Raw genomic sequence first — 27,951 nt, 5'->3', positions numbered from 1 at the left:
GGTCATGATTCGTGCACAGACTTATGAATGATCTACATAGATGTGACCTGTATACAACTTACTTTGTTAACATCCAAACTAAGAGGTGAGACAGTATGATTTATTTAGTAAACATTTCAAGTCAACAATAAGATGTACTCTAATTATATTCATTTATGTTATAGGAAATAAGTGAGACATATATTGTTAGCAAGTTTAAACTCAGTATAAAAATTCACTATTTTAGATTGATACAACATTATAATTTATTTTATATATTCCAGATAAATAATTACTATAAATTAAATAAACATGATCCTTGAGATACAATTCAGATTAGATACTTCAACATACTAAAATTTTTATTATTAATGGCAAGTCATTTTAGTCAACTGAGCCGAAAATAAATCTCTTTTACTTGTGACTTTTCCCAGACACTAAAGAAACAATCACAAACATTAGATGCATCCCCTGCATTATTGCAATTTATATTCTTTATTATCCTTGAGCAGGTCAGGGCTCAAGAATTCCTAAAGCATGCTTTCTATAGCTAAACATCAAAAAAAAAAATTCTCTAGGAATAATAAAAAGGTCAAAGTTTCTACAACTCTTTTAAAATACTTTTTTGGGGGGAAGGGGTGCTGAGCCCTAAATATTAATTTCAAAGATGTCACTTCTGAATTAGATCTACTCCTAAATGAAATAATAAAATTCTCAGGCACTTCTGGTTCTTAAATTCTAAACTTTCAGTTTAAGTAAACTTCAGCTAATGGTGTGCAGGACACTAATTACTAAATTTTACTGATAGAGATACTAAAAAAAAAAAAAAAAAGCTGACAAAAACCCTTCAGAAAAGGAACTCTTAAAGTAAAATATACTTGTGTGTACTCCTGTGCACTGTATGTTATGGTTCCAGCGACCAAGAAGAGGGGAGGGAAGTTGAGTGATTATCATTTTACCCCTTAGTTTAAATGTATAGTCTGAATTCGGACATTAAAAGACAGTGATTCTTAAATAGAGTTTAAATGGTGTGCCTTAAAAAAAAAAAAAAAAGATAGAAAAGATTCTGCAAAATTTACTAAAAGTCAAGTAGCAAATGTCTACTTTTGTTGAAGAAAAAGGAAAACTGGCTTTCAGGATATTTTATCTGCATTCAAGATGCTCCTTAGAAATAGTAAATAAACTCTGATTCAGACTGGTCTTCACCCGTTTCTCTCTCTGCCTTCGGTTGCAAAACCAGACTCTGACTACTTCTTTCTCAAGATTCAGTTCTTCTGCCATCCGAATGATCTCCTGAGAGGAAGGTTTATTCTGTTCTCCAAAGTGTCTCTCCAGTGCATCTTTAGCGGCAATACTGGGAAAGAATTGGGGAAAACAGAGTACGTTGCTTTTGGAAGATAAAAAATGAGCTACTTTGAATTTTGTCAGCATGAACATGAGAAGATAATTTAGTGGTACCATAAACACTTTCAAAAGTCTTCAATAAATAATATTGAGGAATTTGTATATTAGATGCTCAGCTTATACAGTGTAGGGTGAGCAGAGACAGGAAGAGGGAGTTAAGGCAAGTCAGGATTTCTGTGTATAACACAGTTTGTACCACAAGAGGGCACCAGCCTCTCAAACAAAATGAGCGCTTCCATAAGACAGGTCTAAATGCCCCCCAAAATTTTTAATTATTAAAATATATATATTTAATTGTTCAAAATAAATGAAATGTTTAGTATACAATGAATTAATCAAAGATATATATATATATATTAACATTTCCTCTGTAGGTAGGCCTCACAGAAATCACAAAAAGACAAATGAATTTTCCTATTTTTTTTAAATATTATCTTTAATGAATAGAGCCAGCTAGAAATTGAGAGGGTAGGTGGTGATAGAGAGGGAGAAAGACAGAGAGGCACCTGCAACACTGCTTTACCACTTGCAAAGCTTTCCCCTTGCAGGTGGGGACCGAGGGCTGTAATCTGGGTCCTGGTCCACTCTAACATGTGCTCAGACAGGAATGGGGGAGTGACTTGAAGTTGGATCCTTGCACGGGTCCTTGTGCATGGATAGTACTGTGGGCACTTAACCAAGTGTGCCACTGCCTGGGCTCCCTGTCCTAACTTTTACATTATTAAATTGTATATTTTCATTTATCTGGTTTTTTCTTAGTTGGCTTTTCGTCTTGTATTTACATGTCTGGTTGCACCTATATTAGATTGAACTGCCGGTTCCATCTGTAAAACATCTTTTTCTTCTAGCATTTTTTAACAGCATAAAAGAATACCTTATAGTTGTTCTCCGCTTCCTCTTCCTTTCATTTGCTCCCACTTTTTCACTGTATAAAGCTGTAATGGGGCCAAGAAGGATAATGACCAAAACTAAGTATTGGAAAAATAAGTTATTCAATTTGAGGATGTCAAGTTTTCTGTACAAAAAAAATGAAATAACACATTTGTTTTAAATGTCTGCTGTCTAGAAAAATTTTATATTATAAACTCTAGAAAGAAATGCTAACATTAGGGCAGGGGTAGATAGCATAATGGTTATACAAACAGATTGTCATGCTTGAGACTAAGGTCCCAGCTTCAATCCCCTGCACCACCAAAAGCCAGGGCTGATCAGTGCTCTGGTGGAAAAAAAAAAAATGTTAATGTGAAAGTAAATAGTAACTTTGCAAAAACATTTCCCCCTAAATAATATTCCTATCTACTTTTGGTGAAACATTTGTTCCATATACTCTCAAATTTGGTTCTGTACCCACCTGTGTCATTGTTATGAATAGAGAATTTTTATCACATGAATATGTCCATCTAGAAAGTGCTTTTGTTTACTTAGCAAATTGATGTGTGCAAAAGCTCTGATTATATTCATGCTAAGTTATAAAAAACGATTCATATGCAACTACAGGGAAAAAATATCTGAATAATATTTTTAATTTATTTCTGCTGCCTGTGTCATTCCACCACTTCTGGCAAACTCTCTAAAATGTTCGTTTTGTTTGTTTTTTGTAGGTGAAGGGTAGGAGATAAAAAGGGAAAGAGACATAACAGGAAAGCCATCACAGGATTACTCAGATCATCAAAGATCTACTTTGCATGGTGCTGTCACAGGTGACTCAGGTCTAAAACCTTGTCCCCCGGGCATGGTGAAGTTGGTATTAATTTACCTTCCCAATACAATTATTTTAAGATTGCTCTCAGCCTTTAGTTTTTCATGTAATGAAACAAGGCATTTATTTATTTTTTTATCCACAAAACCTCTAACATTTTACTTTAGCACGAATCCTGCCAATCAAAGCTCCTAGTTTTAGATCAAACCTAACAGGATTTTTTAGAACAGTTTGAATACCTCCCACTTGCTCAGCTTCCTCCAGCCACTTGGATAATATTGCTTTTAGTTTGCATGCATTTTTAAAGCTGAGCTGTAGGTTCTCAAATCTGCAGATAGTTGTTTGACTGAATTCAGAGCCATGCACAGCTGCCAGGGCTTCACCAACATTGGTTTGGGTGTAACCTGTGAAAAGATAATAACAACTATAAGCTTCAACCTTTCAAAAAGCATAATTTGGAGTCATTAGTGTGCAAATCTCTGCATCTTTCTTTGATAACTAATCAATATTGCTTTCAAGTATAGTCATATTTAGATGTTTAGTAACTTCCCAAAAAATCTCTTCAGCTTAATACATTTTTTTTGTCTAGAAGTAAAAAAAAAAAAGTCCAAATCAGAGCATCTGTTATTCATAATATTTACCCAAAATGTATAGGTGTGTTACAAGCATTGTATAAAACACTTGCAAATCACTGTGCCGTTATTCTGATTATTAAATATATAATGGCATAACCTAGTAATGTATAATACATCAAATATGATTTAAAATATACGTATAATTGACCTGGTGGAAAGAAATCATTCTGAGAGAAGAGATTCTGTGAGTTCTGGGTTCTTCAGAAATGCTGAGTAATCATGTCCCTACAGACCTTTATTTATTTACTGTAGTCTGTACTTGATACTCTTTTATTGCCCCCTGGATTATCTCTGGGGCTCTGTGCCTGCACTAGAAATCCACTGCTCCTGGTGCCATTTATTTTTCCTTTTTTTATTGGATAGAACAGAGAGAAACTGAGAGGGAATGGGGAGACAGAGAACAGAGAGAGAAAGACACCTGCAGACTTGCTTCGCCGCCTGTGAAGTGACCCCCAGCCCGATAGGCGGGGAACTGAGGAATCCAACCAGGACTTTGAGCGGGATCCTGACTTTAGTTCTTTGTGTGCTTAACCCTGTGCGCCACCGCCTGAACCCTGTTCTAACAACATTCATTCATTCATTCATTCATTCATTCATTCATTCATTTATTGGCTAGAGACCAAGAAAAATCAAGAGGAAAGCGGGAGACAAGAGGAAAAATGTGGGCCTAGTGGTGGCGCACCTGGTTGAGCTCACATGTTACAAAGCCAAGGACCAAGTTTGAGACCCCAGGTCTCCATCCGCAGGGGGAAAGCTTTACGAGTGATGAAGCAGGGCTGCAGGTGTCTCTCTGTCTCTCTCCCTCTCTATCTCCCCTCCCCTCTCAATATCTGGTTGTCTCTATCCAATAAATAAATAAATATAATAAAACATTAAAATAAAAGAGGGGGAGACGCCTAAAGCACTGCTTTAACGCCCACAAAGCTTTCCCCCTCCATTTGGGGACCAACGATTTGAACTCAGGTCCTTGTACATTGTAACATGTGCACTCAACCAGGTGCACCACCGCCTAGCTCCCAAAATTCTTTGTTAAACTAATTTTATTTGGGGGCTGATGGTTTAATGTTCAGTTATTACAGCATGAGTACAATTTCTCTTTTATCCGTGATAGGCGTCGGCAGAACATTTTTATCCCCCAACTTAGGCTCTTTTCCACCATCATACCACCTTTTAAAAAGCTTAGTTAATGTAAGAGATATCAGAAAGAGTTAACGAGGGCTGAGTGAGGAAGTTCCTCTGGAAAGACAAAAGCACGAAGATTCAAGTCATATCCTCCCCACAGACCAAATGCTACCTAGGAAGCTAATTCATACTGTGTCTTCAAAGCTCCATGAAATTAACTTCCTGCCACACACATACTTTGGAATGGCAGATATTTGCTCCCTACAACATCATAGATATTTGTCCCAAGAGTGTAAGTTTAGCTATGCAGTTAAATGGCACTGGATAACGTTAAGAATCATGCTCACTTTCCCTTCCAAGAACATGTCATTAGAAGACTCTGATGGCAGCACATTGTATATCCACCTGCAGGCATATATCGTATCATTTGGTGATGCTTCTGTCTCCAAGCAAAAGCTCCTCATTGATTGTTGCAAACATTTCAGGTTACAATTTGATATAGCATTCATGAGGAATTTGAAACATTCACAGTCATATCAATAGCAAACTGAAAATGAATGTTATAAAATGCCTAACACTCTGTTTATTGCATACAGTAGCTATGTATTAACTCAGGGCCTGAGGCTACTTACCTATATGTATGAAATGTTAACAGACAACAGCCAGAAATAAATATTATTATAAAATTACCTGTAGTTCATTCCACAAGTGCGGAGATTTGAATTGTAATGAATAACCATTCCATTCCCAAAATACACATACTATTTCATGAATTTCCATCAGGGTTAATTGTGGGAGCTATTTGATGTTACAGTCACTTCAATAGAAAGTGATCAAAAGGAATGAGCAGACAATGCACAGAAGAGGAGTTACCAGTGACTGTCAGATACATGAAGGAGCACCCTTCATTTTTCACTTACGATAGAAATTTGGGAGCAAACTACCATGAGGTCCTCCCTACTATGACCTCTCTGATGTATAAATGCGTAGAAAGTTAAAGGCAGGTTTTCCTTTCCTTCCAGACTATTTACTTACTCTGTATCAGTCACTGTTCTAAGTGTTAAGGATTATGCCATTAAAGAAAAAAGTAAAAAGATAATAGCAATAATTAAAGAAATATTTCTGTCTAAAAAGTTCTTGGATTGGTAGAGCCCGAATTCTGAAAGAAATATGCTCATGGTGTTGGTGAAATTTCATATAGCTTAAACCACACTGAAAACATCAAAATTACAGATAAATATATGCTGGATCCAGCACTTATTCTTTGCTTTCCAAAACATATGTTTAAGTAGATACGAAATGGCATTTATTAAATTAGTCTTTCTGATACTTTCCATGAATTTAAGATCGAAAACTATCTAAACTGTATTACAGGGATTGAATAAATAGATCGTGTTATAGTCATCAAATGAAATTTGACATTCATTAAAAAATAATTATACCCATTTTGTAAATCAATATTAAATCATTAATAAAAAATAAAAAGCCACTCTCAAAGCAAGACTATCTAGTGTCCAAAATAAATAGTTAAATGAAAAAGTAAGCCACATATGTAGAAAGAGTGTGTGTTTTAGTTTATACACACAAAAAGGACTTTAGAACGACTCTGATAGAAAGGAGAAGCAGAAGAATATATTCCATTTACACACTTTTGTACTTTTGAATCATATAAAAATACCATCTATTCAAATGAAATATATTAGAAGTCAACACTTCAAATCTAAGTTTTGAACAAGAGAACTATTAATTTTAAAAAGACAAATGTATTCAGCACATTAAAAATTTACAAAGAAATCAAGTTTTGTTGTCATTTGTCACAATGAGACTAACTAAAATCCACGGTAGCAACACAGAATGAGAAACTGCCCTGGACTTTTGAGCAGAATATGAGACTGAACAGTAGGACAGGAAAGATTTGCAGAGCTGTTTGCCCCCGCTCTCTGAACAAGTACATACCTAACTTAATTCTTCTCACTTTGAATTCATTGGCAAACTTTTCAAGTTCTCGTATTTCTGGAGAATCCATGTCTATTGGTTCTTCAGCCAATTTGCTTTTCCGCCTGAGTTCCTGCTTAAAATCAGGGGCTGTGGGGTCCTCTGCCAGGAGAGGCTGGTGCATGGGAGGAAAGCCATGACTCAAAGTGTGGTCAGGAAACTTATAGAGGCATGGGGTTAAGCTTCCTGTGAATAAACAGAAAGAAGAGTCATTTGTGATTATCCATCATTTCTTTTTTTATTGCTTTACTAAGGAAATGATGATTTACTGGACAACTATTGTCACATGAGTACAATTTCTTACCTGTCTGCATACCACTCCTTTCACCAGTCTAGCTCCTTCTCCACCCTTGTGCACTAGGTCCCCAATGCCTTCTCAACTTCCTCATTTCTATTATTATTATTATTACTACTACTACTACTACTACTACTACTACTACTACTACTATTTTTGATAGGAAATTGAAAGGGGAGAGTGAGATAGACATGGAGAAAGAAAGACACCTGCAGTACCTGCTTCACCACTTGTGAAGCCTCCCCCCCCACTGCAGGTGCAGAGTCGGGGCTCAAACCCAGGTCCTCGTGCATGATGATGTGTGCACTTAACTAAGTGCACCACTGCCAAGCCCCTTACTCCTTCAGTTCTATACAAGTAAATATAGTGCCCAGTTGGTCCACTATTGTGCAATACCCAGTCTCAGCTCCTAAAGTTTACCTGACTTTCATTCTTCTGAAATAGAAAACAGAACAGCTTATCATAAATGTGCTTATATGTTTTTTTTCACCTTCCAGGAGCAGGAAAGACAATGATAGTGAAAGGAAAGTAGTTGGATACTACATGTGATTCAAATACAAATAAGATAATTCTCTTTTTAAATGTTTTATATTTACTTATTTTCCCTTTTGTTGCCCTCGTTTTTCATTGTTGTTGTAGTTATTATTGTTGTTGTTACTGATGTCGTCATTGTTAGATAGGACAGAGAGAAATGGAGAGAAGAGGGGAAGACAGAGAGGGGGAGAGAAAGACAAGACACCTGCAGACCTGCTTCACCGCTTGTGAAGCGACTCCCCTGCAGGTGGGGAGCCGGGGCTCGAACCGGTTCCTTATGCCGGTCCTTGCACTTCACGCCACGTGCGCTTAACTGGATGCGCTACCGGCCGAATCCCAGATAATCCTTTTATAGAATTCTAATTCTCCCTCCTAAAAATGAGCTTATCTTTTCTCAGCATATATGAGGCTTAACATAGCTAAAACATGTTATTTCATTGAGTAATCCGTGACATTTGTTATAATCAAGGCACAGACCTAAATGCTATGCTGGCAAGTTTTCTTATGTTGACAATATTGATTTTATTCATTTATTTATTTTTAAAGAAATTCTTTTTTATTTTATTTTTTTAATTTAGTAAGAAAGGGGAAAAAAAGAGTAAGAAAGGCACCTGTAGCATTGTGTCACCACTTGTGAAGTTCTCCCCTACAGGTGGGGACTAGGAGCCTTGGACTTTGCTCCTTGAGAATTGTAACCTGTGTGCTCAATGACGTATACCACTACCTGCATCCAACTGATTTTATAATATGAAGAAGATTCACTGCTTTACCTGTATGTGTTGAATCTAATGGAAAACACCATATCTACTTTGATTATTTGTCATCAAAGGCAGATAAGTAGAGAAGTATAGGAACATAAAATGTATTAATATGGTTCACTTATCCACTATGTCATCTCTGGAACCACAGGGTTAAATAAATTTAGTAGTAACTAGTTAGAAAAGTAATATTAAATATTTATTTAAAAGGTTTAATGTGAAGGAAGTATACAACATAAAAAAATCATTCTTTAATTAAGTAGCAGATATCAATGGCAAGTTAGGTTGTAATTTTATTGACTAGATTCAGTAGGCCCTCACTCATAATGAGTGGAGCATTGAGTTAAAAGATAAATTACAAAGAAATAATTGATTTATTTAATACTTGTTTTCAGAACTCATTTATCATTAGGAAAGAAGAGTTTGTCCAGGCTCACTTGGAGAATATGTACATGATTGTAACCTACTAACCAAATTTCCACACACATTGCTTCTCTTTTCCTTATCACACAATATGATTTTGAACTTCAACTTACATTAAATGACACATGTATAACCAAGACATCTGTATAAACAAAAATATTCATCAATTCATCATTTTCGTATGAGTAGAAATAAATATTTAAAGTAAAAATAAATTACTTTAGAACACGTGCAATAATCATTCTTAGGTACACCAAAAATACATCAAGTATTTATGTGGCCTATAATTTCTCCATAAGTACATTCGCAAATCAGAAATATGAGTGATAATGTATTTTTCCAGAATACATAAATCTTACATGTATGTATCAATATGTAATGAGCTAAGAATAATGTAAGTCAGCAGATTGTTAGCAATGTATTATTTATGTGAAAATATATAATTATCAAGTGCACCCCTACCCAAAAAGTTATATTAATTTTTTGAAGCAATGTAAACTCTTACCAGAGAGATTTAACAGGGTAGCACAAAAGACATTCAACGGCTTCACAGATGTGAAAAAAATATTTGAAAGAAACTGTTACTGTCTAAAAAATTTTATGCTGCCTTTACAATAAAAAGCATCCAGTATTATTTTAAAAATCTTTATGTAAATGACATATATAGAGACAGGAGAAGGGTAGAAAGAAAGTGGAAGAGATCACGGTACTGAAGCTTCTTTCAATGAGGTGGGGACTAGGCTCAGACCAACAATTTCTAAAACATGGTTAAAGCAAATTTGTCTCTAGCTATCTGTACAAGTGCACATCTAAATAGCTTGGAAGTGTTTGTATGTGCTTGACAGGCGAATGTACATTTCACAGTGAAGATTAATCTGCCACCACGCATCCGAGTGGCTCTGTATGTATCAGCCTGTGGCAGAGATGGAAGTGCAGTGATAAATCTTTTAAATCAGACCGTGGGGAGGCTGAGCTCTCTGTGTACCAAGATATGGAGCAAATCGCTCTTTGGCAGTGTGTGGGTCTGCCAGATGCTGAGTGACACTTCTGAGCCCAGGGGCTTGGTGTCCTCGAAGATTAGAGAGGTAAGCAAGGAGACACAGCAGAGTACAAGATACTGTTTTGCAATAAACATACATACGTGGGATTGTATATTTCCCTTTATTTTTTGTTTTCCCTATTCATGCTAATGTGAAGCTAACCATACATTTAAATTGTGATATTTTACTTTGTGTGTGTGTGTGTGTGTGTGTGTGTGTGTGCGCGCGCGCGCGCGCGCACGTGCACGTGCACATTGGGAAATCCTGTCTCTGTGACAGAGAGGTCCCCTGATTTGCTCTATGTACTTTCTTTGAAAGACAATCATGCATAGTTATTTATATCTTGACTGTGGCTGCTTTCAGTGGAAAAAAAATCTGATCTTCAGAACAACCTTCTTCCTTCAAAGTTGACACAATTGAACAAATTAGGGAAAAGTAAAACAAAGCAAGAATAATTTAAAAAAGACAAGGAAAATAAAATAAGGAAATGAAAATTTCACAGCAGATCATGTCACTTTGTCTAATGCTAAACTTACATGTCCTTTACATTATTCCAGGTGGGAAGGGCTCTTTTAGCCACAATACTATTTTATTATCCACTTATAATTTAACAAAAGAATAAACATTCATTTTCATAGCTAGTTGCCAAACGTCAACTGTTCTTTTTTTCCTCTTACAATTAATTTTTGCAACAAGGCGCTTCATACTATGTCTTGGTTTGGCCATTTTGTTCCAAACTTACTGGCTTTAATACTCCTAATACTGTATATACACGGTGGGCTGCCTGCTGAACTGGTTCCCAACCTAACACCCAATTTTATTTCATTTGTTATTTTTTAACATTTTATTTATTTATTTATGAGAAAGACAAAAGTAGAGGAGGAAAAACCAGACATCACTCTGGTACATGTGCTGCTGGGGATTGAACTCAGGACCTCATACTTGAGAGTCCAGTGCTTTATTCACTGCATCACCACCCAGACCACTGTTTTTAAATTTAAAAAAAGTATTTATTTACTCATTTTTAATTAGAAAAAGCTACAAAGTGAAAGAGAGGTAAAGTGAACAAGGAAAGAGAGCATAGCTCAACTCTGATTTATGATGGTGCTGGGGGTTGAACCTGGGACCTCAGAACCTCAGACATGCAAGTCTTTTGCAGAACCATTGCCCTATCTCCCCCAGCCCTTGCTACCCAGTTTTAGAAACCCAAGAACAGAGAGATGATCTCAGGTGCTCAAAAATCTGCCTTTGGAGGGGTTTTGTTAATTTGTTCTTTTTTTTTTTTTGCCTCTAAGGTTACGACTGAGGCTCCATGCCTGCACTACAAATCTCCTGCTCCTGCTAGCCACTAGTCTTTCCATTGTTGTTGCTGTTATTGTTCCTGCTATTGCTGTTGTTGGATAGGACTGAGAGGGAAGTTTGAGAGAGAGGGAGAAAGAGAGAGAGCGACCTGCAGACCTGCTTCAATAATATCAATAATAAGTAAATGAATTTTGAAGTGTGTGTGCGTGTGTGTGTGTGTGTGTGTGTGTGTGTGTGTGTGTGTGTGTGTGTGGTTGGTTTTATGACTATTTTACCACTTCCAAGTCTTAGGTCAACTATTTTGCTCTTGATATCATTAACCTGGTATTTAATAAAATGTCAAGGACTTTACCAGACACTTCTCTCTTACTTACTATGATGATGACGGTCTGCTGAATCTCTGCTTAAGAACTAGTACCAGGGGGGTCGGACAGTAGCGCAATGGGTTAAGCGCACGTGGCGCAAAGCGCAGGGACCAGAGTAAGAATCCCAGGAGTCGCTTCACAGGCAGTAATGCAGGTCTGTAGGTGTCTGTCTTTCTCTCCCCCTCTGTCTTACCCTCTTCTCTAGATATCTCTCTGTCCTATCCAACATCGAACGACATCAACAACAACAAGAATAACCACAACAAGGCTACAACAACAAGGGCAACGAAAGGGGGGAAAATGGCCTCCAGGAGCAGGGGATTCATGGTGCAGGCACTGAGCCCAGCAATAACCCTGGAGGCAAATTAAATAAATAAATAAATAAACAAATAAATACATAAATAAATTTTAAAAAATAAAGAACTCGTACCAGCCCAACATGAGTAGCCTGTGGACTCTCAGTTGTGCACACTCTAGTCCTAGAATCCGAAACAATGTTAGAATTCTCAGGTGAGCAGTGAGTTAATCTGATGGTCGCAAAGTGGTAGTACACTTTTAAGTATTTGTCTAGTGACTGATTTTATCTTTCCATTAACCCTAACCATTGCTGCTTCTTTTGGGATTTAGCAGACACCTAAGTCTGTACCTGGTTTTATGGGAACAAAGTCTCTCCTACAGAGAGTAACCTCTGGCAAATATGCTCTTGCCATTCTCTGTCTCCACAATCAAAATGTGGTGGAGGCCACAGGAAGCATTTTGCCTGTGCCTCTAGTGACCATATGTAAAACAATGGACAATTTCATAGTGAAAGTAATTCATCAAAAGCTACAACTTTTTTCATTACTCACAAATACGTATCATGTCCTAAGTATATAAATCACAAGTAAACAAGTTACAATAGAAAAAAATGATTTTCCTTATTTCTTAATTATTAAAAAAAGACATTTGAATTCACATGTGACCATTTTATTATAAATACCATGGTAGTAGTTTATTCAGATTAGTGTTAAGTTAGAAAGTAAAAGAAACTAGTTCTGAAATATTTTGAAATTTTAATGATTTGTTTTGTCTTCAACATAAGTTTTGTGGAACTGAAGGTTGATAAACTAAAATGTTCTGTTCAGTTTTACTTTACGTTTCTAGAACAATGTTTTGTTACTCTAAATAAGAACAAAAACTAGAAACTATTACCCTAGTATGTAAAAATGATTTATCTAAAGTTTCTATTTCAAGATCATTCCCCATCTTCCCCTTTCTCAAGTTCTTATATCCTGCTGTCATAATACACATAGAAGAACATCTAAACATCTGTCCTAACAAAATTGTGCACTTGAGTAAAATCTTTTAATCTTAAAATTAAGTCATAAGTTTCAAGGAGTAAATTTCTTAGTTTGTTTTTCTCTTGTTCTTTTTATTCCCCCAGTTTAAAAAATAGTTTCCACAGGAAACACTGAAGTGAGAAGAATCTTACATAAATCTCTCTTGTCTTACTTGGTAGCCCACAAACATATTTAGCACTTGAAATGTGACTACTGCAACTAAAGAACTGAATCATTAATTTGAATTTATTTAAAACATTTATATTTAAATGGCATGTAAAACCAGTGGTCACCATATTATTACTGGAGGCAAGACTACCAATAGTATTGACAAGTGACAGTGGGCAGTTTAACAGTACAGAATAAGATAAAATCATAAAAAGTAAGTGTTAAGTTATATAGCAATTCAGTTTTATAGAATAGGGACAATCAGATATAGCCATTATGGCTTCTTATTACAGATAATTGAAAAATTACTAAGTATAAGTTTACAAGCAATTTCCATGGTTAAGGGGTCAGGGTTTCATGATATACTCTGGTCAAGTTCCCCTCAGTCCTGAAAAATGTTAAGTGTCCCCAAACTCAATCTCCTCTGAATTTATATAGACAATTTTTCTTACCTGCCATCACTCCATAGGTTGTCGACTGATTTCCATAATGACAGGAAGGAACAGAATAATGAAGTCCTGTTGCTGTGTTTCCCGGTATCGCCACCGAGAAATACGTGTGCAAACATTTAGGAGTTTGGATCAAAGACAAAATAGACGGGACTGGTAAGAAAATGTACGAGGATTCAAGACACATTCATCTCATTTTAAAAAATATACACTTAAGGTATTCTTAAAGTTATATGACAATACATGATTCTCATTTGGGTAAATTCTCTGATGAGTAGGTTAAAACTAGGAGCCAAAGCTAATCATCGTCATGAGTTCATAAACCATCAAAGTGGAAAGTGACCATCATAGATAATTTTGTGCTCTGTGAAGAATGGTCAGTATGAACTTTGGTCAATTGGGAGTAGCTTCTATCTGAAAGTGGCGTCACAGCCAACTGGCTTGAATGAGAGTCTCCGAAATTCTTGGATAGTATGGCATTATGAAGTGGTCTTTTAGAAGGAAATTTACTGTTAATGATTTCACAGTGGCTTATAAAATTATACGATTTTGGAGGATGGTTTCACACCATGCATGATTTGTTTAAGTCATAAAATGGTGTTTCTCCTAAAAGAATAAAACAAAACAGACTTATAAACAGACTTTTGCTTATTCTAACAAATTTCTTTGATCAAAGAGTGAATAGTGAAGTAACAAGTTTCTTTTTGAATCAGTCATAAAAGTCTAAACTAAACCTAGAGATATCTGAAAAAAATCATTAAGTCCCAAGAACTAGTATAAGTGAGAGTTGAATAGTGATCTAATTTCTCTTTTCTCTGTATATATCTCTTTGTCATTAAAAATAAAATAAAAGAGCTATCTGAAAAATCTATAACAATGTAATTACCTATTGACAATATACATACATTTTATTATCTTATTTTTCTTTTAGAAGCTTAATACAATCGTAGATTCTTATAAACATGGTATAATAATATTGTCTCATATAAGTATAAGACACATAAAACTCAGAATTGGGGTCCTTTGAAAATTTGAGATATAGCTTAATATTTAATGATATGAGGTCTCTTCAGAAAGTAAAACACACCAAGTGGCAAGTGAATCTTTCAAAAACTATGCATCAATTTTCACTTTACATTTTGTGCATAGAAAGAACTGAAATAATTTTACACTATAATGGCTGCACATAAAATATTTTTATGCATAAAAATTAAGCAAATAAAAATTAATATTTGAAATCCAAGTGCTCTTCTCACTATACATAATATTTCTATTTCTTTGTAGAAAATTTGATGTAGGTGATTACAATTTGAAGAATACTTATAAAACCAATATTATTTGCATTTATTAATACTCAGGGTTTTTTTGTTTTGTTTTGTTTTTTGCTGGTTATATGCTTTTACTTCCAAAGTTTAAGTAATTTTTATTTCTCTGTGGAAGTTGGATGGGTTAATTATTAAGTATTTCAATGTATTTTTAATGAAAAAAAAAGACTTTGAGCCTAAACTTTCTAAATCAGCGCATTAACTCAAAATTTTAGCTTTATTTTAACTACTATTCATATATTGCAGATTAAAAATGATTACTAGCTTCTCATTCCCAGTCTCAAGAAAGATCATTTTTTGAGATTAGCTATATGATAATTGTTTTAGTTTATATAGTAAGTCTTTTGGTAAAAGAATAATTTATTATATTTACCCAAAGTGTGTTTGAGGATATTTTCATTATAGCCTTTTCAATTAAATACGACAACTTTTGTAAAATACGAAATATGTAGATTAATAATATCACCAAAATCCAGATACTTAATCTTTAGCTGATTAAAAATTTACCTGAATTGAATGCAAAACTCATATGTATTATACATATATATTACATATAGACATATACATATTCACATATAAATTTGGGCATAGTTTTATTACAGTAGAATATAAAACTTAAATTCTTAAGATCAGAATATAAGCACATAAACTAAAATAATGATTTTAACCACATAAAATTCTACTTATATTTCTGTGATTCAAAGTAGTAGTAAATTACTAATATATTGACCTTTAGTGAAAGAAATTTACTCAGTTCAAGAAGTCTCCTAAGTCAACTTTTAAAATAATTTAATGTTGTCTAAAAATTCAACACATTAGCAAAACATTATTTGATTGATTAGATCTAAGATAATATGTTAAAATTCTAAAATTTTAATTTTAGTTGAGGAAAATGCTGTAATAAAAATGTAAAAATCAGATTAGAACTACAGTGCTTTCAGATATTAACCTTGAGAATATTTAATGTAGTGCATGGTTTCTAAATGTATTGTTTCTCATTCTGATTTCTTAGTGGCATGTAAAAAAAGTTTATTAAAGTACAGTCATGGTATTCTTTGAAATCAGTCTGTTGTTACCATAAGTAATTTAGCTGTGTTTAGTATGGAGTATACAGAACTTCCCTGACATGGTAGCAAATATAACCCTAAAACCAAAATTTAAGTTGAAGTAGTAGTTGTACCTTTAAGCACCAAGTTACTTTATATTATTTCTTTAGGCATGAATTTTCTATTAAAATGGTCTCTGGATTCTAAATAGGCAAACCCACTATTTCTACTTCTGTAGAAAGCAGATCTTCCTAAAACCAACAATAATTTAACTTACTGCACTTACTAAAATTCATTAGACATTTTGACCTCTTTAATGTCCTTAATATTTAACACAAAACATATTAAAATGAGGTGGGAAATAAAAGCAGCAAAGAGATTCTAGTCTAACAAGACTCAGAGATCCATCCTGGAGTCTTTATGCCTTTCAGCCTGTTAGAATGTTAATGGAGTCGGTACCTGCAGACATCACATTGGTGGCATGGTTGGAGACTGGTAGGCACTCAGAGGCGCTGTGATGCATGATCAGAGGCAGAGTTGCAGAAGACTCTGAATTCAGAGGTATAAAGGTATCAGCAGAAGTAAAAGGTCGGCAAGTCATTCCCACAAGAAAGTAGAAAAATGAGAACTACCGCTCTGCAAATCAGAGTTTTATTGTATTACTGGCTGAGAGGGCCGTTTCAAATCTCTCTACCTGCATATATACATCAGGAAAACTCTGAAGCACCAGGAGGGCGCGTGCTGGTATTTATCCTTCAGGGAAATCCCTTTATACATGTTAATCATCTTTTCCCAGGGGTATTGCTTTATCGATCTGACTGTCTTCCTTCTCAGCCAAATTTAATCCATGTTCAAATGGGAAATTGACTGGGGCACAGGTTGAGGGGAAGGGAGAAATTTGAAACTGTGACATCACTAATTCAGATGATACTTTAGAAAGAAGTCAAGAAGTTCAACACATGGTCTCTCTAAGATATGATGAATGCTATTGTGAATTTTAAAAAATACTAGATATCATTTTGCTGCTAACACAATGACAACTATCTGGGTGTGAAATTTTTCCTTTTTTAATAATTTCTCATTACTGCTGCCCAATAGCAAAACAAGAATTTGCATACTGGATAATTTAAAAAACTATTAATATTTAAGTTCAGATTTAAGGCAGAAAGTTATAAGAAATATGAGAACAGCTGTATTTTCAACTATTCATTCACACTCAACAGCAGTTTTGGAAGAAAAAAAAAACAATGTGAAAACTATGACATTAAAATGAAAATGATTGAATAAAATTATAGTAGTCTGAAGAGTAGAAAAATATTAGTGATAGTACTTTCCCCTTGATTTTAAGCTACCCATTAAAAACAAGCTTTCAATAAGCTTTTACTAGATGCCAAAATATTTTAAGTACTTCCTACACAGTTATATCATGCAAATTTCCTATTATTTATGTGAACTCTGTACATGTCAACTTCACTGAGACTGATCATACTAGGGCCTCTGCTCTTAGTTATTATTTGAGCCTGTAGTAACCATGGTAGACAGCACTGTAGTAAGCATGAATGCAATTTTCTACCCATAATATATTGATATTAAGTGAAATACCCAAAAGGCACTACCAAAAAAAAAAACTGATTTAAAGATGAATTTATTAGCATCTATATTTTACAATGATCATTATTTCTATATAAGATAAATGAAGCATTATTTTTAGAATATATAATAAAAGGAACATAACAAGTTAACCTAGTAAGCGCAGGTGTTACTGACATAAGCAAAGGATATATTTCATTAGATTTGAGATTTTCTAGTAAAGAATGCCTCAGATAATATAGGATTCTTTTTGTTATGCCAACTTTACTATTAACACTGACAATGATAATTTTTAAAATATTATATCTGAAGGGCTCATAGTAATCAGTTGGCACTTTGTAGATGTTAGTAATAGTACTTTTAGTGATATTATCTAGAAAAATGGGGTCAGGAACCAGTGGAATAGAACTGAGAACTCAGAAATAAGCTCCTATACCTATAAACATCTGACTTGTGACAAGGGAGGCCAAATATTAAATGGAGTAAGGAGACTTTTCAGCAAATGGTGTTGGGAAAAAAACTTGAGTTGAAAAATGCAAAAGAATGAAAGGAGGCCATTACATCTGACCATGCTCAAAAGTGTGGGTATTAGGCAATAAGCCATCAGGTATTAGAGGAAGACACTGGCAGAACTTTTTTTCGATGTAAACTTTCAAAACACTTTTGATGATTCAGATCCAATCACAAGGAAAACAAAAACATAAATAGGGGCTGGGTACAGTGGTACAGTGGGTTAAGCACACATAGCGTGAAGCACAAGGACAGGAGTAAGATTCCCAGTTCGAGCCCCCAGTTCCCCACCTGCAGGGGGTTCGCTTCACAGTTGGTGAAGTAGGCCTGCAGGCATCTTTCTCTCCCCCTCTCTGTCTTCCTCTCCTCTGTCAATTTCTCTCAGTCCGATACAACAACAATAATAACAACAAGCCTCCAGGAGCAGTGGATTAGAGTGCAGTCACCGAGTCCTAGCCATAACCCTGGATAGAAAAAAGTAAATAAAAGCATAAATAAACCAATGAGAAGCTGAAAACCTTCTGCACAGCAAAAGGAACCATGATGAACTAAAACAGAGAGACTCCCCACAGAGTGGAAGATAATCTTTACATACCACATATCAGACAAAAGGCTAATAACCAAAATCTATAGAGAATTTACCAAATTCAGCAACAAGAAACTCAAACAAACCTACCCCAAAACAAAGAAAGGATATGGACAGAATCTTCACCAAAGGAGAGATCTAAAAGGCCAACAGACATACGAAAAATGATTCAAGTCACTGATTTTCAAATAAATGCAAATGAAGACAACAATGAGATTCCACTTTACACCTGTGAGGACATCATACATTAGAAGAGACACTTGTAGCAAATATTAGTGAAGCTGTGGAGAATAAGAAGCCCTTCTACACTGCTGGTGGGAATGCAGATAGGCTCAATACATTGGAAAACAGTCTGGAGTCTTCTTAGAACACTTGAAATGAACCTACCCTGTAACTCAGCAAATCCTCTCCTGGGGATATATGCAAACACCAATACAAAGAGATCTATGTATACCTAGGTTCATAACAGCACACTTTATAATAGCATGATCTTGGAGACAGCCCATATGGCCAACAACAGATGAGTGCCTATGAAAGTTGTGGGTTACTATTCATAGCCAACTAGCAAAAAAGATGAACCATCTCCTTTGCTTTCCTGGATGGGACCGAAAGACTTTATGTTAATTGAGATGAGTCAGAAAGTGAAGGACAGATAGCAGATGATCTCACTTATAAGTGGAACATAAGAAATAGACCTAAAAAGGAAAACACAAAGCAAACACTCAACTGTACAGGACATACTGAACCAAAGCAAAAGACTCCTGGGAGGGTGAAATTAGGAGAGAGTGAAAAGGCTCATGGGTTATCAGTGTGCTTGTATGGTAACAACCATCCTGGAAACCATCATCATCCAATAAAAAAACAATATCAAATACATATAGTCTAGATAGTTACATTTTACCTAAAATTATTGCAAAAATTACATATTTTTTTCTTTCTGTGATCTATTTCTTTGAAGCTCTACTAGGCTTCTCTGAAAAAAAAAAGTTAATTCTTTCAATTTCTAAAATCCATGTGAACAAAAAAGTTACTTCTCAATGTGTTCAAGAAGAAAAATTTCTAAGAAAATTAAAAAATAAATATTGGCATTAAATAGTTTTCTAATTTAAGTGATGGTGAGAGTAGCACTTTTAGCCTACCTGCATGTTAACTATTGGGCTCAGGCAAAAACTACTAATGTAATGGGCCCTTTGGAATAGATCTAAAATAGACTTTCTAGCTTCTTCCCTCATGAAGACCCTTAGTTTTGTCTATTCTATTCTTACATTTAAGCTCTTGTTTATTAAATAATTTGTCCTGCTTTATATCTTACTGTCTTTCGGCTACCAAGTACCATCCTGACTTCCCTGGGCAGATGAGCTCACCACTGAAAGACCACCTTCCCAGAGCCCTACCCCAATAGGGAAAGATAGAAATAGGCTGGGGATGTGGATCATTGACTTGCCAATGTCCATACTCAGCAAAGAAACAATTACAGAAGCCAGACCTTCAAATTTCTGTAGTCCATAAAGAATTTTGGTTCATACTCCCAAAGGGATAAAGAGTAGGGACCCTTCCAATGGAGGGATACAAAACTCTGGTGGTAGGAATTATATGGAAATATATTAATTGTACCCCCCTTATCCTATAATCTTGTTAACCATTATTAAATTACTAATAAAATAAAGATGCCTGTAATTGCATTGATATTTCTATTTAGACTGAATGAAATATGTTCATAGAGTATATTAGCCAAGTAATAGAAAATGAGGGGCCGGGTGGTGGCGTACCTGGCTGAGTGCACATGTTACAAAGCTCAAGGACCCAGGTTCGAGCCCCCGGCCCCCACCCGCAGGGGGGAAGCTTTGCGAGTAGTGAAGCAGGGTTGCAATTGTCTCTCTCTATTTCAACCCCCCTTTCCTCTTGATTTCTGGTTGTCTCTATGTAATAAATAAATAAAGATACTATTTTTTTTTAAATGATGTATCACTGTAAAGTTTACCATGACAACACAAAAACTTCCCCAGCTGCCAAGCATCTAAAAGTCTTTAATTTCAATCTTACACATGATTTCTTTAGTAGTAATCATAGTTCTGGATTTTTTAAAGATTTGTACTGTAGGAAACATTCCGAATGTTCAGCTGAAATACTGTGAACTCTGAAAATATATAGCTATGTTATAATCTTAATACTACTATCATGAGGGGCCAAGTGGTGGCTCACCCAGTTAAGCACACATAATAGGAGGCTCAAGGACCCATGCAAGGATCTTGTTGGGGGGGGGGGCAGCTTCACAAGCCCCAGAGATAACACTGGAGGCAACAACAACAACAAAAATACCCTACTATTGCCTTACTAATCAGCTCTTAATAAATCATTTTAATTTCACCTACAGCTGAATTGTATAAATTACATTCTAACATTTTTATAAATTGATGGGTTGCATTGCTCTGTCATTTTCAACTTTATATATATTAATACAATTAATTTGTGTCCAGAATTTTTAACACAATGTAGGTTTATCGTGTAATCTGCAGGATTCTTTTGAATATCCACCTTCTTAGGATAAATACTAGAAGTGAGATTATTGATTTTATTTTACTTTTTTTAACATCTTGAAAATATTCCTAATTTGCTTTAGTAAAAGACTTTTTTTTAAGTATTTATTTTATTTATTTATTCCCTTTTGTTGCCCTTGTTGTTTTATTGTTGTAGTTATTATTGTTGTTGTTGTTGTTGTTGTTGTTGGATAGGACAGAGAGAAATGGAAAGAGGAGGGGAAGACAGAGAGGGGAGAGAAAGATAGACACCTGTAGACCTCCTTCACCGCCTGTGAAGCGACTCCCCTGTAGTTGGGGAGCCGGGGTTCGAACTGGGATCCTTATGCCGGTCTTTGTGCTTTGCGCCACCTGAGCTTAACCCGCTGTGCTACAGCCCGACTCCCAGTAAAAGACTTTTAAAAACCAAACTCAGATTCACTTTATTTAGGAAATACTGATTATGCATAGGATTGCTGTTGGTCTTATACATTTATGTATTTCCCCATATAGATGTCAGTATATCTCACTCTCCACCAAATTGTTTTAGAGAAATTTTAGGTGTATGGCAAGATTGTTCAGAAAATACATAGCTCCCATACACATCTGGCCACACATAAACACAGTCCTCTCCATTAGGAACATTCTACATCAGAGAAGTAGTTATTATACTTGGAAGAACCAACAGTGGCACATTGTTAGCTTAGAAAATGCCAAGCTGGGAGTCGGGCTGTAGTACAGCAGGCTAAGCGCAGTTGGCGCAAAGCACAAAGACCGGCATAAGGATCCTGGTTCGAACCCCGGCTCCCCACCTGCAGGGGAGTCGCTTCACAGGCGGTGAAGCAGGTCTGCAGGTGTCTATCTTTCTCTCCTCCTCTCTGTCTTCCCCTCCTCTCTCCATTTCTCTCTGTCCTATCCAACAACAACAACAACAATAATAACTACAACAATAAAACAAGGGCAACAAAAGGGAAAAAATAAATAAAAATTTAAAAAATTGAAAAAAAGTATTTTAAAAAAAAAGAAAATGCCAAGCTACTTCCCTGGGCAGACGACCCCACCAATATGTCCTGGAGCTCCACTACCCCAGAGCCCCGCCCCACTAGGGAAAGAGAGAAACACACTGGGAGTATGGATCAACCTGTCAATGCCCATGTTCAGCGGGAAGAAATTACAGAAGCCAGACCTTCCACCTTCTGTACCCCATGGTGACACTTGGGTCCAGAGGGATAAAGAATAGGAAAGCTATCAGGGGAGGGGATGGATATGGAGTTCTGTTGGTGGGAACTGTGTGGAGTTGTACCTCTCTTATCTCATGGGTTTTGTCAGTGTTTCCTTTTTATAAATAAAAAATAAAAATAAATTAAAAAAAGAAAATGTCAAGCTAGAATACAATTTTTAAAAGATGCTTATTCAAGAACCATGATCTGGGTTCCTAACCAAAGGGCAGTCCTGAGGTGGGCGGTGGGCTCTGTATGAAATGGGGTCTAGTTGGGCTTGGGAGATCCTTCACCCCCCCAAAAAAAATCCAAAAGTGATGGTGAAATCCTGGTGGCTAAAACAAAACAAACAGCAGCAACAACAAAAGAAATAATAGCTGTGGGAGTTGTTTTTTTTTTTTTTTTACATTTTCCAACTTCAGTATTACTTTATTGAAGGAGTGCATTACAGAATTGTTATTGTCACAAGGGTGCATTTTAGAAGAGTTTTCAAAGACTAAGTAGAGAAGTTACCTAACTAGACTTGTGCCATCTTTTTTGAAAATATTGCATTAGTTAATTAGAATCTTCAAACATAAAGTTTCAATGTGGGTGAGATCTTTTCACAGTAATCAGCAGAGACGGATTTGTATTTCTTTCTAATCATCTGCAGGTAGGAACAGAGTGTATTCTTCTTTTGTAGACTTTGATAAGGATAAATCAGCGAGGGGATGTTCCAGAAAGAACTTTGTTAAGGGTAAACCAGGGAGTGAGTTTTTTTTTTCATAATACCCCACAAGGAGTTGAATCAGATTGCTTAATTTTTTACCTAGAAATCTTATCATGATATTTGGAGACAAGATAATGTCAGTTTGACTCAAAACACATTTTCAATAAATATTGACTTGCATTATATTTATTTTACCAGAGCTCTGTCTGTCTTTACATATAAAGTTGCATCATTTAGCTCCAGGGAGAAAACATGAAAAAATCTAAAGCTGTAGGCGATATAGAATTCTCATCTTTTCAGCAACTGCATCTCTATAGATCTAGATTAGTCTCTTGGTATAATTCATGAATAATATAATGTTATATTATAGATGTTATTTCTTGTGGGGCATAGAACTAGCAATGTTAACTAACATGGTGAACAATGTATTAATTGTGTTAACAATCTTCATTATTACTGTCATCCTGAGGGTGGCACAGTAGATAAAGCACTAGACTCTCAAGTCTAAGGTCCCTAGTTCAATCCCCAGCAGCACATGTACCAGAGTGATGTCTGGTTCTTTCTCTCTCTTCTTCTATCATTTTCATTAATAAGTTAAAAAAATCATTTATTACCAACATACAATTCAAGTAATTTTTTACTGAATAGATTTGATTCTATATAGGGAATGATATATATAAAACTATATATATATTCTCTATGTATACACTCTATATAATTCTACATACAGAATTATATATATGCCTTATTTATAATTAAATTCTATTCTCCGTCTCTCTCTCTCTCTCTCTCTCTCTCTCTCTCTCTCTATATATATATATATATATATATATATATATATATAATTAAGATGAGGTATCCCCATAGGATAAGAATATGACTCTAAATTAATTCATTCAGTTAGTCTAAGTGCCAATAAAATGTAGTATTCCCGTAACTCATAACTTTTGAAAAGATGATAAATTTTACTCAAAGCAGCTTTTTAAATAAAATATTATACAACCATATGGCTTGAAAAGGAATTCAGTCATATTGGGAATAGACATTATTTAAAGCACACATCAGCTATGCACGCTGTGTTTATCTCTTTACTGGTCGTGAAAGCACAATTAATGTGCACATTCTTCAGTTCATTCTTGCTTAAGCCCTTTCATATCCAGAATCCAAGTTTCTTTACTGCCCCAGGAAGAGATAATGTCAATGACTTGAAACCCAGTTGAAGATGAATGTTCTCTTAATGTTGTCTAAAGGGTAAACTTGTTACTTTTGAAAAAATAAATGTCAAAGGGAGACATTGACTTAGCAATGACGCTTACCCATAAGGCCCGTATCCCTGTTGCACTACAGTTCCTGGGTAGATTTATCATTTGTCTTACTAGAATAGAGTTAAGTCTCATCTAAACAATAGACTGCTACATCTGAATTTATTTAGTAGGAAAACCTCTTCACTCCAAGTTTGATTTAATATCATAAATGCATAATGCGTAGAGGTATGTTTTGAGTATCTAAATCTTTCACAAGAGACAGTTTTTATTTGCACCTAAATTAGAAGTTACATTTTTATTTCCTTTATTCATGATTTTTTTTTCTTAAAATATCAGCTCTTAGTAGTCTTACTGGATGACACAAGGGTATTCGATAATGTAACAAGAAATGAATACAGAACACAGCAAATTAATTGACACTATGCTGAGTGATCTGACTCCTTTTTTTCATTTAGGCATCTCTGAAGCTGAAAGAAGTGGTATGCTTTCCCTAGTTACTGCAATTAGATTATTTAATTATAATCATCTGGCTGTGGCTTAGCGCAAGACACAAGATAATCTAGTATAGAGGTTGTAGAAGGGAGGCAAGGTAAACAGGGATGTAAAGTGGGAGAAAGAAAGGTGTTTCATTTCCCCCTGATAGAGATCAAAAGCCGAGTCTGATTACTTAGCATTGCTTAAGTTTTTCTGTTGCTTTTGAAGAGGACAGAATATATCAACTAAAAAAGAAACAAAAACTTCAGCTTGTGTACTTCTCAATGTTTGGCAAAAGGTAATCATAAAAATGAAGGTAAGCAAGGCTTGCTGCAAATCAAAATGAAGAAACAGACCACTTCCAGAAGATAGATTTTATTCAGCATTGAGACTGCCTATCTTAAAATATTATCTTCACCATTTAGCTTCGGCTTATCTTTATTTTGCTCCTATGTCTTGAAGTAAAATTTAAAATGCTTCCACGGTCTTTATTTATAATGCAAAAATACCATGGGCATACGTGTTTTTAAATCTCTTTGTTATTATTTTAGGAACAGCAGATAAGTTAATTTCTTTTATCTGTACTATTCTGGGACAGATATGGTTAAATTTTTCTTGAGTAATGAATGAATAGAAAAAAAAAAGAAAGAATGGCTAGATGGATATGATAGAATTAAGTGAAAATTTAATGAAATAATCCCAGTGACCTGACCGGGGGACATTATAAGAACAGTGCTGATGGTTGGTGGCACGTAGGCACATAATACTGTTAGTGCTTCACCATTAAAAAAAAAAAAAAAAAAGAACACTCTCCTAAAAGAAAAAAAAATAGGATATATTTACTTATATTCTGAATTCCAACTCAACAATTACTTATGGACTATTCTATGAGTCATTTGTGCTTAAATACATTGAAATATATTGTTGTTCTATCATATGCTATTTAAGTGAATATAATTTTAATGATTTCAAGTGAAATTTTGCGCTAGTCTTTGTCCTATATCTTCCCAAATTTCACATATGGATTATTAAATTTACTTTTATTTCTTCAGTTTAATTTGTTTTATATTTTGCAGAGTTCTGTTATCACAAAAATATTTATATATTATTAGTTTTACTTGCCTTGGAAATTTTAATTAATACACACATCTTTTTATCAAATTCTATACTTCTTTCAGTATAATGAATGAACTGTATTATTCTTCATTGAGTGCACTAAACAAGTAGAATTTCTTTGCCTCTGCATGAAGAATACGGAGAAAACACATCAAAGGAAATTTACAGAATATTTTCTCATTCTCTGAACAATAGAAATTACCCATATATGTGTTATGTACATAATCTTATAGTCATAATTAATTACTTGTCTGGACCTTAGTTCTCTATAAAAAGTGTAATTATATTTCTTTTGACAGAAACCTGGAAGTTTAATTAAGAAAAAAATGGAGGATTCAGTAAAGGGTAAATAAATTAGAATTTTTTTTCTTCACTGAGACACCTGCCTTGAACAGATTGAATCTGCAAGTGAAATCCACTCTGTGTACACTGAATAAAAGAACTATCTCTAAGGATAAAGCTGCCATTCCCACGGTTCTCAAAGAACATGGAAGGTGTAAATGAAGTGATTGGGGCAGAATTAAGGAAAAATGAGACTAGCTAAATTCTGAATCTTAACGGATAACTGTTAATTTGAGTAAAATAGCAAGTTAGATGTGAAAAAAAAGTTTGTCAGCAATTAAACATAAAAAGTATATAAATGGCACTGAGAATCTGAGAATTTTATGAATAAGTGAAAATTTTAAGTTGTAATGAAGTTATCTAATGAGCTATAAAGTTCAGTCTGACCAGAATGAACCAGCACTATCATGCCATGAAGTAAGATCACTTAGAAGTACCAGACTTAATAAACTGAATGTGAGAATTATATCTAAAATGAAATGTTGAACAAATTATTAAGAATCTATGAATATTAATGGATCAAAATACTGATAATTGCAAAACATGAAAACCATTTTGTTTTGTGCAAAATACATTCTCTTTAATAGACACATACATTGACTAGCTGATCCACAGCAAAATAAGTATCTCTTATATAACTTCTTTCAACTCAGTATATTTCCCCTGAGGTCAAATAGAATGGAAACAGTAAAGAGAAATGTAACAGATAATGAAGGGAAGACAGAGTTAGGAATAAAGAGATGCAGGGACTAACAGGATTAATCACACACCGTGTGGTTTATTGATGGACAAGGTGGGCTAGCAAATATTTGGGGAGAAGGTGAAATTGTACCCTCCAGACAATAATAGCCTTTGCCAAGTATCTCCTCAATAAAAATCAACAAGAGAAGATTTTCATTATTTAGACTTTAAGAAGTTATGAAAGTTGTTTGTACTGGCAGGTGGAAAAGACATAAGTAACACGTATAGCAGAAGTGTCTAGTATGTTTCACAGGTAACAGAAACAGACGCAACATCCTGTATTAAGTTCACTGTAATGGATATATTGAATAGTAAGCATAATGTCAAATATTACAAAAATGATTTTGTTTTCATATACCACAGTTCTTCATATTTTCTGTGTTTTAACTTGATAGTCACCGGATGGAGAGAAAATCTAGAAAGATGAAAACAGGAGAAGTACAAGTTCCTAGAATTAGTCGGTTATGCAATTTTATAAAGCTAACGACAGAACCCCAATTTTAAAATGATTATTAATGAGAACACAAGTTCTCCAGAGTCCAGAGTGTTTTTTTAATATTTCAATTGCTCCTTTTATTCTGAAGAACAAGGTACAAATCATCATGTTATTGAGAAATGATGACCTCACGAAGATTAACATGTAAGCACCCAGAAAATCCATGTCATTTTTATTCATACCTGAACTTTGGACACATACTTCTGTTTGATGAATATTACTTCATTAAAGAGAAAAACATCATCTGTCCAAACACAGTTGGTAGTGTAAGGTTTCATTTTCCTATCAAACATCTTGCAAGCCAACTGATTTCATCAACATATTTAAATCAAAGTCCAGCACCTGTAAAAGGTCATTTGTAGCCCTTGGAAACACCACACAGAGAAGGCAATATTTCAGCCTAAAGCATTACAATGGAGTTGTTTTCTCATTAAATAGTTTATAATATTTTGTATTGGCAAGAATTTGTCTAACTCTGCTAACACTGTCAAAAGAATTTGTACAAATGTTTATGAAAAAAATTAATTT

The 27,951-nt window shown here is 34.8% G+C and overlaps 1 protein-coding gene across 3 annotated transcripts; it reads right to left on the bottom strand.

Annotated features, from left to right (window-relative positions):
• Window positions 1-79: 79 nt before the first annotated feature.
• On the bottom strand, window positions 80-27,654 carry POU1F1 (POU class 1 homeobox 1). Of its 3 annotated transcripts, XM_060172111.1 has the most exons (7): window positions 27,606-27,654; window positions 16,318-16,407; window positions 13,491-13,562; window positions 6,796-7,020; window positions 3,322-3,486; window positions 2,258-2,318; window positions 80-1,333 (listed from the first exon to the last, which is right to left on the bottom strand). In XM_060172111.1, exons 2-7 carry the CDS (start codon window positions 16,379-16,381, stop codon window positions 1,123-1,125), a joined length of 798 nt encoding a protein of 265 aa, XP_060028094.1. In that variant the 5' UTR covers window positions 16,382-16,407; window positions 27,606-27,654; the 3' UTR covers window positions 80-1,122. The 3 variants fall into 3 exon arrangements, with proteins under 3 accessions (XP_060028094.1, XP_007530851.1, XP_007530778.1); XM_007530789.2 differs by lacking the exon at window positions 27,606-27,654 and having other exon boundaries at window positions 16,318-16,578; XM_007530716.2 differs by lacking the exon at window positions 27,606-27,654 and having other exon boundaries at window positions 13,491-13,640; window positions 16,318-16,459.
• Window positions 27,655-27,951: the final 297 nt, after the last annotated feature.

This window comes from Erinaceus europaeus, chromosome 14 (genome assembly GCF_950295315.1).
Source record: "Erinaceus europaeus chromosome 14, mEriEur2.1, whole genome shotgun sequence".
Classification (NCBI taxonomy): Eukaryota; Metazoa; Chordata; class Mammalia; order Eulipotyphla; family Erinaceidae; genus Erinaceus; species Erinaceus europaeus.
Note: the sequence above shows the minus strand (reverse complement) of the source record. Positions and strands in the feature narration are given on the sequence as shown.